This window comes from Elephas maximus, chromosome 3 (genome assembly GCF_024166365.1).
Source record: "Elephas maximus indicus isolate mEleMax1 chromosome 3, mEleMax1 primary haplotype, whole genome shotgun sequence".
NCBI classification, from domain to species: domain Eukaryota; kingdom Metazoa; phylum Chordata; class Mammalia; order Proboscidea; family Elephantidae; genus Elephas; species Elephas maximus.
This window is the reverse complement of record NC_064821.1, coordinates 8,776,942-8,790,743: the sequence shown is the minus strand read 5'-3', so window position 1 is coordinate 8,790,743 and position 13,802 is coordinate 8,776,942. Positions and strand designations below refer to the sequence as shown.

At 43.7% G+C, this 13,802-nt stretch overlaps 1 protein-coding gene across 1 annotated transcript in view; it reads left to right on the top strand.

Annotated features, from left to right (window-relative positions):
• SAFB2 (scaffold attachment factor B2) overlaps positions 1–13,802 on the top strand; it is a 36,759-nt gene that overhangs the window by 2,491 nt on the left and 20,466 nt on the right. Inside the window, exons 3-9 of the mRNA XM_049876501.1 lie at positions 3,676–3,740; positions 3,827–4,030; positions 6,641–6,703; positions 7,798–7,825; positions 8,743–9,265; positions 9,693–9,742; positions 10,271–10,371. Of these exons, the coding sequence (XP_049732458.1) occupies positions 3,676–3,740; positions 3,827–4,030; positions 6,641–6,703; positions 7,798–7,825; positions 8,743–9,265; positions 9,693–9,742; positions 10,271–10,371 (1,034 nt within the window). The remainder of the gene's footprint in view (positions 1–3,675; positions 3,741–3,826; positions 4,031–6,640; positions 6,704–7,797; positions 7,826–8,742; positions 9,266–9,692; positions 9,743–10,270; positions 10,372–13,802) is intronic.

Sequence of the window (13,802 nt, the reverse complement as noted above, 5' to 3'; positions counted from 1 at the left end):
AATCTTTACAGGAACAGATCACTAGGTCTTTTCCCCACAGAGCCACTGGGTAGGTTTGAACTGCCAACCTTTTGGTTAGTATCTGAGCACCTCACCGTTTCACCATCAAGGCCTTTTCCAAATCGAATAGGATCCAGCTTTGCTAGGTCCAAAATGTGTTGTTGGGGTATTTGTACTGCATTGGTATTTTATCCCCATATTTTTCTTCTGTACTAAGTTTGTAAGTAATAAAATATTTGCCATTTCAACACTTTTTACACGTACAGTCGGGTGACTTGCATTTGTATTAAGTGAGATACGTTTTTCATACCATAAAATTCACTTGAAGCACACACATCAGTGGTTGTTAGCGTATTTACAAGGATGTACCACCGTCACCCCTGTCTAATTTCACACCTTCGTCAGTCCAGAAGAAACCATGTGCTCATTAAGCAGTCACTGCTCATGTTGCCTCTGACGGTCTTAGGCAATCACTAATCTCATTCCTGTCTAGGGGTTTGCTTCTTACGGGCGTTTCGTATACACGGAACTGTATAACACGTGCCCTTCTGTGTCTGGCTTCTTTTAACTCTGCATGATGTTTTTAGGTTTGTCAGTGCTGTGGCATGTATCAGTACTTCATTCCTTTTTATAGCTGATACCAATGTATTTTTGGAAACATTTAATTTTCTACGACTTTGGAACCTTGACTAGTGGGCTATCATCGTCGTCATTAGATTTTCAGTGAGAAGGACAATGTAATAGAAAACTCTTGTGTTGTAGGCTTTTTTTGAAAGGTGCCACACAGAAAAATTCTCACAGCTGTTCATGTTGCGTTCATCTGAAGAAGCACTGAATTTCAGACAATGGAGGACAGCTGCTTCGAAAGTAGAAAGAAACTAAAACATTGGCAAATTAAGTAAAATTCAGTTTAACAATTTTTCCTGGAAGGACTTTTTCATAATTCATCAAATTGTTTAAACTTTAAGCCTATGTTTTAAAGGTTCAATTTTTTACGATGTAGGTTATATGAGGCACGTGAGCTTAAATTTTAACACGTTGATGCAGTTGTGCTGTTCATGTCACTGTCCATACTTCAGCTCTAAGGTTGGTCTATCCAAGCAAATACGGAATGTGAGAGACTGGTCTACAGTAGGAAACATACGAATGCCTCTGGGGGTTAGGTGTTAAATCATTCATGATTTGAGAGTCTGGTTTTGAATAGTTGTGAAGAAGACTTAAAAACACCACAGTTTTTTTTATGTAGCTGCTGATTTAACACTGAGGTTCAAGACTTAACTAATCAAAATGTTTTTGGCCCCTAACACGGGCCTTAGCTGAGGGCTTCAAATGCCTATTTGAATGTCTGGATGAAAACTTAGGTCAAATCAAAGCTATTTGGAGTTAGCGTTTTGTCAGAAAAGCTTTAATAAGAGTTACAGATGTGGCTGTAAAGAGAACGTTTGTAGCCTCAGTTTTAGCAGGGTTTAGAAGATCTGGTCCTGTCGCCTTCCTTTTATAGAGAGCTAACCAAGCCCTGGGGGCAGTGGTGATTTCCCTGGTAGGATTCGCACCTTCCATGTAGGGTTTAATTCCTGGACAACACCTCAGCCACTGCCCTCTGTCAGTGGTCGTTAAAGTCTGGCACGTTGCTAGGCTGCTGAACAAGTGTTAGCAGAGCTTCCAGACTAAGATGGACTAGGAAGAAAGACCTGGCCATCTATTCCCAAAACCAGCCAACAAAAACCCTATAGATCACCATGGTCTGATTTGCCACCGATCGTGGGGGTGGCACAGGACCATGCAGCGGTTCATTCTGTCATATGTGGAGTTGCTGTGAATTGAGGGCGACTTGATAGCAACTAATACTGACTACCGCCAGCGAGGCTCCTGAGAGAGGTGACCCACAGCACAGTCCCTACAGGTCTACATTTTCCAAGTTGAGCTGGCGACATTCTTTGGAAGCATCTGGGCATTTGGTTGTGTAGTTTGAGGTAGATCCTCCTAATTGGATAAAACCGTTGATTAGGAGGCACTGACCAAGTGTTTTCCAGATACTACAACTGAGTTCGACTGATACCTGGGATTCTTGAGTAACTGCCTTCTTTCAAAAAGTTAAAGAATTGCTCAACTTCCTTAGGGAAAACTTCTCAAGACAAGTCAGAAGACTCCTTTCCCCTAAGTCATGTAAACAGGCAAAGCTGTTGAAAACTCGTGGGTGTGTTTTCAAAGATTACGTTTTTGAATTAGGGTCTGTGTGGGACGAAAATGTCATTTTCCCAAGTCTGTGCCAACCACCCCGTCAGCTCTTTGCCAACCAAGACCTGGCCCATGGGTGGTGGTACAGCCTGTCTGTCCACTGTGTTTTTGTCATCCCCACTGCACTTGGGAAGCTTTTTGGTCTGCTGCTCTCCTTTACGGATCCTGTGTGGGCACTACCGACTGCTATTTAGAGGCCTAGAGATTGGGTGTAATTACTAGACATTTTTAGACACTGTATTTCCAAAGGACACGCACGCTGTGGTTAGATGTAATGAGAAGCAGTAGAGCTGAGTTTTGAAGACTCCCATATTTGGAGCCAAATCATTCTTAGTGTCAGGTGCAGACGGTAAAACCTGCTGGCGTCGTTGGAAGTATTAAATAATGAGGTGTAGAGATCACAGTAACCAGTGGCCTTAAAGGTGACTCCTGGTGACTCCATGTTTATTAGCTAGAACTGGGCTCCATAGCATTTTCAGTGGCCGATCTTTCAGAAGTCTATTCCCTGGCCCTTCTTCCGAAGTGGATCTGGGCGGACTCAAACCGCTAACCTTTTGGTGAACAGTGTGCATGTTAACCATTTTTGTACCACATGGTGCCTGACATGTAATATAAATAAGTTTTTAAGGTAATTGTTGATAAAAGATTAAGTTTTATACGAGGTATAAAAGCAATACTTGGGATTGTTAGACTGGAATTTTTTATGTTAAATTTTCTTACTTTTTTTAAGAAAATTATAAAATTTTAGATAAGTTGGGAAATTCAAAAATGTGTACAGGACTGGACAGTGTCTTGTTCTGTTGTACATAGGATTTCTATTAATCGGAACCAATTTGATAGCACCTGACAACAACAAAAATAAAATTATCTCTAATTTTAACCACTGTCATCAGTGGTCCCATCCATGTCCTTTTCACAAACACATCCCTGCGTTTTTAAAATTGCAAGGCATTGTATGGTGAACTATTAACAACGTGGGCTGAATAAATCATTATTTGTGGTAGGGAGGTGTCCTTTGCCTTGTAGGACGTTGAGCAACATCCCTGGCCTCCAGCCCACTAGATGTCCACTACTCGTGGTCACCCCATGTGCAACGGAGGGAAACACTGCCCGTTCTGGGCCATCCTCATGAACTGTTGTAGATCAGATTGTTGTGGCCCATAAGGTTTTCGTTGGCTGTTTTTCAGGTGTAAATGGCCAGGCCTTTTTTTCTAGCCCATCTTAGGTCGGAAGCTCCAGTATTACAGAAGTCCCAAGTCTCAGTTGATGGCTTACTGAGAAGACTAATTGAGACAAAATTACTCATGGTAGAAGAAAGGACACTTCTTTAGTGGCACTATAGCATGTTGTCACCAAGGTTGAAGTACATTGTGCTACGTAAATGAATCGTGATACCAGAAATTGAGTGTAATCTGATTGAACAATTACTCTAATTAGGACAGAAGACGGAGGAGGAAGGCACAGAAGATAATGGCCTGGAGGAAGATTCCAGAGATGGGCAGGTATGTGGAGTCAACAGTGGAGATGGCAGAAGTAGCTCTGTATTCTGGCGCACATGGTCACTTATGCCTCCTATTCCCTTTCACAGGAGGATATGGAAGCAGGTTTGGAGACTTTGCAGAATATTGACATGATGGATATTAGTGTGTTAGATGACACTGAAGCTGATAACGGCAGCGCTGCAGACTTTGAGGAGGATGGCACGGACAGCATTCTGTATTCCCTTTGCGACAGCAAAGAATATGTGGCTGCACAGCTCAGACAACTTCCAGCTCAGCTCCCAGGACATGCTGTAGGTAACTCGGAGACGTGGTGAAATTGTGGCAGGAGTCCCAAGGCACTCCCGTATGACCGCATGCTGTTGATAGGAGGAAAAACATTTAACATCCAAATAAATTGCCGTAGATACCTAATTTGGCGTTTAAGCCTTGGTGGTAAATTTTATTCATTTAAAATTCTGTTTAGGTAAGGTGTTAACTACAATGGATTGCTTTTCTGTAGTATTGGAGGATACTTCCTAAGCTTGATATAAGCCATAAAGTAAGAAGCTGACACAGTTGATAACAAAATAATATTTCCTTTTACTAACCAAGTTAAACTGTTGAAAGTATTCACAGGCAAGCGTAACACCAATTCAGTAGTTTATCTACGCATAATTCAGTGACGATGACATTCTTCGAGTTGTACCAGCATTCTTATCCTCTGTTAACGTGAACACTGTATTCTAAGCTTCCTATCTGATCTTTCAAATGGCTGTTGTCAGTTTAATCCCATGTAGATAGTTCTGCAAAAGAGTATTATGTTCAAGGCAGAAGTTTTTTTTACTAAATAAGCTAACTTACTATTTAGTTTAAAGAAAACTTCGGGGATATTTTTGGTTTAAGGCTTAAAGATTATTTCAGGACAGTCATTTCAGGGGTTCATCGAGCCTGTGGGATTCCAGAAATACTGGATTCCATGAGAATTTGAAACTCTGTTCTTCATTTTTCTCTCTTTGATCAGGATCCTCCTATAGACTTTTTGATCAAAACTTTCAGTAATGGTAACTGGGCACCATCCAGTTCTTCTGGTCTCATGGCAAAGGAAGCCATCGTTCATGGAGGCAATTAGCCGCGCATTCCATATCCTCCTCTTACTCCTGACTCTGCTGGCACTGTGTCTTTCTTTAATAAAAGTAGCTGTAAAGCACACACATAGGTAATCAGAAGAAAACAAAAATGGCTTAGAACGTCGTCATTTAGATAATCTTGTTGATATTTTAAAAGTTGTTCTCTATGCCCAAGGTCAGACGCTTGTACAAAAAGACGTAAATAATACTGAAGAAAAAGTACCCTGGTGGCACAACAGTTAAGTACTTGGCCGCTAACCAAAAGGTTGGCGGTTCAAACCACCACCAGCTCCATGGGAGAAGACCTGGTGATACCCTGGTCAACTCAGTGGCACCTGACAACTTTAAACCTTGGGAAAAAGTGGCCTTGTAGGATTGAACATTAAACCTTAAGGTCAGAAATCATGTTAGAACTCTAAACATTGCCACACTTTGAAAGTGTGGCACTGACCGCCTGATTTGTCCTCTTTCCTCAACTCTTACGTAAGTGCTCACTACTTTCAGAGCATGTATGTGGTTTGTGACTTCTTGGTTAACGGAAGCATTGGGGGTATAGGTTCAAACCTGTTGTCAGGTGCCATTGAGTCAATTTTCAACTCCTAGCACCCGCATGTGACAGTAGAACTGCCCGTTAGGGTTCTCTAGCTCTAATCTTTACTGAATGAAGCCCTGGTGACATAGTGTTTAAGAGTTCGACTGCTGACCAAAAAGGTTAGCCGTTGCAATCCACCAGCTGCTCCTTGGAAAACCAATGGGGCAGTTCTGCTCTGTCCCATAGGGTCACTATGAGTTGGAATCGACTCGACAGCAGGGGTTTTTTGTTTTTTTTTAATGGGAGCAGATTGCCAGGTCTTTCTCCAGAGGAGCTGCTGGATGAACTCAAACCTCGGGCCTTTTGGTTAGCAGCTAAGCTTAACCGTTGTACCACCAGGGCTCCTTGGTTCCAACCTAGGAACAGAAATAAAAGCAAAATATTTGAAAAGGATATTTTTGCATTTTGTATAAAAGGCGTTCAACTTTAGCAAACTTAAGATAATGGTTGTTTAACAATTTAAAAAATCTTGTTATATGTTTATTGTAAACAAAGTGGCCTAGGAGGAAGTGCTTGGCTAGTGTTATTTAAAAAGCATTGCTACCAAGTAAAAGCAGAAGAGTGCAAAGTCAACCATTTTCCTTTTGGATTTCCTCTGAAAATTCTGCGATTGGGTGGGGGATGTGGATCACTGGTTTATATAAACTGCTTGGGAAATAAATGTGTTTGTTCATTCAGCAAATATCAATAGAGCACTCACCGTCTGTGAGCCACTGTCAGAGACAATTTCTCTGGTGCTACACAGTCCTTGTAGCACATGCACTTGGGCAGGGAGGCAGGTGACGAGACAAAATAATCTGACAGTACACTTCCTATGGCAGTAGATGCCCTGGGAAAAATAGACCCCCAGGCTGCCCAAAAAGGAGCGAGGTGTTGGCCTTGACATTCCTGGCTGTGTCTGGTCTCCACCAGGGCTTCGAACTGGTTCATTCTGGTTCAAACCCCTGCTGAAAATGTGCGTTTCTAACAAGTTCCCAGGCGATGCTAACAATGCTGGTTAGGCACCAATTCTGAGACCCACTAGTGGAGCAGTGGTTCTCAAATTTTATTATACATAAGAATCACCTAGGGATCTAATTAAAATGTAGATTCTGATTCAGTACATCTGGATGGAAAGGCAAATTCTCAGCAGGGGCTCAAACCAGAATGAACCGGTTCGAAGCCCTGGTCTCCACAAAGTCCTCTTCTATCTTGCTTTGCAGATGGATGGGGAACGCATCAGGGACACTTTGGATGCTTCATCGCTGGACTTCAAAGTAACTCCAGTGAGTTAATACCTGGTTCTGTGTGGTTGTGGGAACCTTTGGATGAGTGATTAGCTGAAAGGATGTGTGTGTGTGTGTGTGTGTGTGTGTGTGTGTGTGTGTGTGTGTGTGTGTGTGTGTGTGAAAATGAGTGATGGGGCATTGATACTGAGCTAGGTAAGAAGCCCTGGTGATGCAGCGGTTAAATGCTCAGTTGTTGACCTAAAGGTGAGCGGTTTGAGCCCGCCCAGCAGCTCCACGGGAGAAAGACCTGATGATCTGCTCCCATAAAGATTACGGCCTAGAAAACCCAATGGGGCAATTGTACTTTGTCACATGGGGTCACCGTAAGTCGGAATCAACAGCAATAACTGTGCAAGGTGCTAGGGATAAGAGGTTGAGCAAAACAGAGTGTCAGGGTTGACAGTCAAGTGAGGGAGGCGTGTTCGTCAAGGAAACAGGGCAGTGAGGGAGGTTGGGCGGCCAGGCTGTGTGAGAGGCAGCCGGCTAAAGAGAGAGAGGAGAGTTGGGGGCAGAAAGAAGGGCGAGCCATGGCCCTGAGACAGAGGAACGTGGCAGCGGCAGAGGCCGCTGGGGCTGGGGCTAGGGCTAGGGCTGGGGCTGGGAATGAGGGTGGTGTGAACAAGCCCTGAGGGGAGAATTGGTCAGGCTAAGCATTAATTACTATTACCTCATCTCTGCCAGAGAGAAACTTAGCAAAATGAGCTTGTCTTCACTGAATTGTGTTAAATTTGAAGACTTGGAGTGCAGTCAGGTTTTTGAAAGCGGCATTTATTTTATTTACTGACGATCGGCACCTGTATTGGGGAAGAGGCGTTCTGGTAGCCCAGTGGTTAAGTGCTCGGCTGCTGACTGAGAGGTTGCCAGCTCGAACCCGCTAGCTGCTCCACGGGAGAAAGATGTGGCAGTCTGCTTCCATAAAGGTGTCCAGCCTTGGAAACCCTGCAGGGGCACTTTTACTTCGTCCCATCAGGTGACTGTGAGTTGAAATCGGCTGGGCAGTAGTGGATGTTAGCCAGAAAAATGTATCTATCTGCCTTGTTGTTAAAGTGCCGTGTAGATTCCCTTTCCTTTTTCTTTTCTTTTTAAAATAGGGTATTGAAGAACCTCTATTGGAGCCAGGTACTGATAACAGAAACACAACAGTTATGGTTTGCGAGTTTTCCCACTACTATTTTTTTTTAAAGCTATGTATATTTTAAGCTGTGTTACGTCTTGTAGTTTGTTTTAATGGTGGACAATCCAGATCATACAAGGATCAGAGATTGGAAACCCATTCATATCACCAGATCTGTTGAAGTGGTATTATGGTTTCTTGAGGTCAAATACATTTGGTGAGATGCAGTGATAATTTATTGCCATCTCTTTAATCGTATACAGTGGCCTTAAGTCATTCCCCCCCATGATACTTACATGTGTTTCTGCACATGAAACAGATCTTGTGATATTTCGCTGCTGCCGTTCTGATTAATGCAGTTAAGGTAGGCTGAAGCAGCGGTCAGGGCAGTTCTAACCCGAGAAGTGACTGGACTCCAGAAGACAAAACAGAGTTTCTTCAGGAAAGTTTCCAACATGTTATTCCCCTTCCGGACTGCATTTCTCTCCCGCCGTCGGACGAGTTTCTGGTTTTCCTGTTGGACTGTTCTGTTAAAAGAAATACAAAGAAATTTGGAAATTGAGCTGTTCGTTGAATGGTGATTGCATTCAGTTCAGCACCTTGGACTTTGGAGAATAAGTCGGAAGACCCAGACTGGAACGATCACACGAAGAAGACTGCGGAGAAACAGCCCAGTGGTTGTAGGTGTTTAAATCTCTGGGGGCCTTGTCTCTTCCCTGTAGCGTAGAGGCTTAATGCAGTAGTCGGTTGGCGTGCAGGTAGTCGGAGCAGGTAACGTTGTGTACCCTCGGGTTTTCCAATCTCTGTGTAGCTAGCCCTTCTCTTCATGTTAGTGTGGCAGCCGTGCCAGTTCCGCATTTGTGATTGCTTTATTTCCCTGGTCATTAAACCTTGTGCCATTCTATTCCTGTTAAATCCGTAGAAAATGAGAAAATACTCGACATTTTGGGGGAAACTTGTAAATCTGAGCCAGGAAAAGAAGAAGGTCCCGAGCTGGAGCAGCCATTGGCACAGGAAACAAGTAGCGTGGGGCCAGACAGAAAGCTCGCGGAAGAAGAGGACCTTTTTGACAGCGCTCACCCGGAGGAGGAGCAGGAGGAGGGTGATTTAGATTTGGCCAGCGAGTCAACACACGCTCAGTGGAGCAAGGCAGACACCCTGTTAGCGGTAGTGAAAAGGGAGCCCGTGGAGCAGACAGGCGATGGCGAGAGGACGGACTGTGAGCCTGTAGGGCTAGAGAAGCCAGTTGAGCAGAGTAGTAGAGCCGCAGAGGACGCGGACGCCTCTAGCGAGGAGGTGGCAGAAGCGCCCCCCCGGGAAGCCTCAAGCCCTGAGCCCAGAGATAGCAAAGAAGACGTGAAGAAGTTTGATTTTGAAGCTTGTAATGAAGTCCCTCCGGCTCCTAAAGAGTCCTCAACCAGTGAGGGCGCTGATCAGAAAATGAGGTTTGTTTTTTCTCAGTTTTAGACCAGACGCTATCTCCTTTTCATTGATCGTTTAATGACACACATAAGCTGTTTTTCTGCAATTGGCCAGCCAGACTGATGCAGCTGTAGTTAACTTCTAAAGAATGTTTGAGTGATTTCCCTTTGTGTATCTTTTAGTGGGTGACTTGATCCCTTTCTTTTTCTCAACCTACCATGGTTGTATTCTTAAATTGTTAGTGGTTATCTTCAGCTAAATCAAGTTGACTTTTAAGAATCTGACATTGTATTTTTTGGGGAGTCAGATTTCCAATATAAGTTTGCAAAGGTGTCAGAATTTTATTTCAGACTAATTTTCTGGTAGGTATTCAGTTTTAGCACGTCATACTTTTAATTTAGTTCCTTTTCGTTTTTTCCCTGTGTGAGTAACACTAACTTTTGTCTCTAGCTCTTTTAAGGAAGAAAAAGATATAAAGCCAATCATTAAAGACGAAAAAGGTATGATTTAATTTACGTGGATGGGAGCCTCCTATGGGTCCCTTATTTTGGGAGGGAGGGGCCTGCCAATGCCCTCATTTTAGATCCAGTGGTTTATTTCTAGTTGTTTTGTCGTGGGGTATTGGAATTAAACATATAATGATATCTTGAAAGACTAGTTTTCACTCTTGGTGAGGTTCTGCGATTGTCATTTATGGGCTCTTGAAGATCATAGGACAGGAATCTGTCTACTCACTAAATGGTAATGTAACAAGAATTTTAGAAACTGGTGTCTTGGTTGATCATCAAAGACGTTATTTCAGTGTAACACTGAGATAGACGTGATTGTTCCTGAGTAAGGAATCTGAGAGATATTTCTGCCATCTGGATTTTTTACCTTCCATCAAAAATGTTGGCACTAATGAAATTCTCGTGTCAGAAAAGTAGAAGTTGGATGTTGTTAGGATTTTACAAGAGTGCAACCGTCTTAAGAATGATTGTGCTTCCCGCTATGCTCTGAGGTAAAGTGTGGTCATCTCCTTGCACCAGGTCGTGTTAGCAGCAGTTCTGGTAGGAACCTGTGGGTTAGTGGACTGTCCTCAACCACCCGAGCGACTGATCTGAAGAACCTTTTCAGCAAATATGGAAAGGTATGCTCTCTGATGTCTTGCCGTCTGTGTTCCTGTCCTGTGGCTGCTGTGACAAAGCACCACAACATGGAAGGCTTAAAACACAAGGGATGTATTGTCTCACTGTTCTGGAGGCTGGAGTCCAAACTCAAGGTGTTAGCAGGGCCACGCTCACTCTGAAGGCTCCTGAGGAGGTTGACTTCTGTGGTGTTGACAGTCTTTGGTTTTCTTGACTTACAGACATACAGCTCCAAGCTCTGCCATCATGCCAGCCTTTGTCTTCCATGAGTGACTTCCTTCTGTATCTGTTTTCCTTTCTTCTTATAAAGACACCACTCATAGAGGATTAGGACCCCAGCCTACTCCAGTATGACCTCACGTTAGCTTAACTAACATCTCGAAAGACCCTGTTTCCAAGCAAGGTCACGTTCACAGGTACTGGGGTTAGGACTTGGACGAATCTTTTGGGGGGACATGATTCAATTCATAACATCATCCAACCTTGATTTGGGCCTAAAAACTTAAAAGGTTAGAAAATTATTTCCCGCAATAGGTAATTTTATTGGTTCTCTTTTCTGTTCAAAAGAAATCTCAAAGCGGGGCAGAACGCCCCAGTTTTGCGTAACGCACCTTGTTTTGTTTCCTGCTTCTGAGTGGATAGCAAATGAAGGAGGTGATTCATTGGCCTGTTAAAACACTGCTCGGAAGATCTGTTGTATAAGTAGCTAAAATCCAGATGCTCCGCTGGCTCTTTCTGACTCCCCGAAGCCATTGTTTTTTGGCTTGTACCAAACTCCCTGTAGAGGTGTCGTTCCAAATCTTTTTCCTTATTAAGCAAATAAACTCGTGGAAAAAGTAAGCAAATGGTTACTTTTATATTTTCTGGCATTTCATGTATATAGTGTGATCGGTAGATCATGGTGGTGGTTTAAAAATAAATCACTACTCTGCTGCTCTCAGGGGCAGGAGAAAAACAATGCAATTCAGAAACCTTCCAAGGAACTTGAAGGGCATTTTTAAATGACTCCCTTGTCCTGCAGTTAGGTAGTGAAACAGTTATTGTAAGCTTTTGGGACAGCACCGGTCCCCTGGGTGACTGGAAGTAGCCCTCTAAGAGGGAGGTAAGCTTGGTACCACTCGGTGTAGGGACAATGCTGCTGCATCTGACTGCCCAACCTGTTCCTTTGTCTAGGTCTTCTCACCCAGTCAGGGACCAGTTAATGCTTCTGCGACTTAAGCAGACAGGGCCGAGGAAAAGCAATCATTGTATTGAATTATTTTTAGCAGTAAATGTCTTTAAGATTTGGAAAACTATTACAGCCATAACTTTACTCGTTCGTTCAGTTATCTTGTTGAGTTCCTTCTTGACCCGGGCTGTGGTGAGGAAGCAGAAGCAAACATACACTCACTGTCCTCAGAGGTCTTAGCCTAGGGAGAAAATCACGTTCGAGAAATAAGTGCACACTGTGTGTTACGACGAGTACACTAAGGAGGGTGCATGCCATGAGTGAGGGTTAGAGGTGGGAGGTGGCTTCAGCAAGCCTTGCTGCAGACATGGTATTTTCAGCTGAGAGCTGAGTGATTAGATTATAGGGCTGGCCGTGCCAACGGAGCTCAAAAGCAACACAACAGAGGAAAAGCCCAGGGCAGGACAAGGCCTGACACTTTGCATGAACTAATCAAAGGCTGTTGTGATGCGCTCGAGGACAGAGGGCGCAGCAGGGGGCGAGGAATGGGGGGCAGCGACACTGGAGTGTATCACTTGGACTTTATGTATCTTCAGTAGTGATGTCCTTGTGAGTGTAATTTGCTGGAAGGTTCAGTGAGCCCCTGATTGGCCCAGCTCCCTGACCTTGTGGAGAGCAGAGGATGGGAAGTTTTGTCTCTGTTAGAGCTGCTGTCTGCTCCTGGCCTGCACAAGGTGCTCTGTGCAGAGGGGGCTCTCCTCACACGCCTCCACCCTCTCTAATCGGAACACACACAGGCAGAGGCAGCGGGCACCTGGAAAGCATGGCCTCCAACTCGCCATTTCTCAAATGGGGACACTGAGTCCCAGGGAGAGGAAATGGCTGGTTCAAGTTGACTTACTGGGTCAGAGATGGGTCAGGGCTCTGAGTCTCGGGCTCTTTGCACCTGCCAAAGCTGCTAGCTTTACCACCTACTTCTTTGAAAGTCCTACAGGCACATTTACATTTTGTGCAGGCTGGTTTAAATCCACGGTCTTTCTCTTTGTTTTCTGTTGGTCTCGTTTGTTCTCTGTGCCCTTTTCTCTTTCTCTGTCTGTTTTCAAACAAAGATTTTTGTGATTCTGGGCAGTTTACTCTGTCCTCTTGGGTCTCTATGAGTCAGAATTGACTTGATGGCAATGGGTTGGGTTTGGTTTGTTTTTTTTTTAATTCAGTCTCCTTTGTTGGCTTAGTAGTTAGACTCTGTTTCCTGTTTTTAGTAGTTGCATTTTAAGGAATTATATAGTACATTGTAACACACTGTAGTCTGTCTCCAGTGATAATTAACAGTTTGTGTATAACAGAAAGACCTCACAACAGTGTGCTTCCAGTTCTTCCCTTGCAGCCGCAGTGTTACTGTCGTCACACCTTTTACTTCTGTCTTATAGACCACGGAATACAGGATTGTTTTTGCTTTAAATGATGATTTTTTAAGGCAATTTTTAAATAAGGAAAAAAGTCTTTACATCAATCCCCATGTTTATTATTCCCAGTGCTCTTCGTTCCTTTGTGTAGACCCAGGTTTTCAGTTGGTATCCTTTGCCTTCCTCCTCGAGGACTTCCTTACCATTCCCTGTAGAGCAAAGTCTGGAGGAGTCTTACTTTGCTGTCATCTGGGGAGATCGTTTCATCAGGTGTAGGGTTCCAGGTTGGCTGTTTTTCTTTCTGACTGTGAAGATGCTGCTCCATTGTCTTCTGGCCACTGTCATTCTGACCTTTATTCCTCAGTGTGTGTCGCAGCTGCTCCGGAGATTTTTCTGTTTATCATGAGAAATTTGATTTTGATGTGTTTGGGGTACTTTGCTGGGTTTTTTTGTCCCCGTTTCGATTTTCAGTAGTTTCTGGTATCTTTGTTAACTCTGTCATCTGTGTCATTTGTGGGTCTGTTTCTTTTTTCCTTTTTCCTGTTCATCACGGCTCCTGTTTTTTGTTTCTTTGCGTGCCTAGTGATTTTTGATTGGCTACCAGGGGTTGTGAACTTCACTTTCCTGGCTATTCTTACATTCCTGTGACTGTTATTGGCCCTTTTTTTCTGGGCACAGTTAAGCAGTTGGACACAATTTGAGCCTTTTGATCCTTGCTTTGATGTTTTGTTGTCAGGACCAGAGCAGCCTTTAGCTTGAGGCTAATTTTGTTTTTTTGTTGTTGTTTTGTTCTTTTTACTGAGGAAAAATACCCTTCTGAGTATTCTGCTTGATGCCCTGTGACTTACAAGCTCTTCCATTC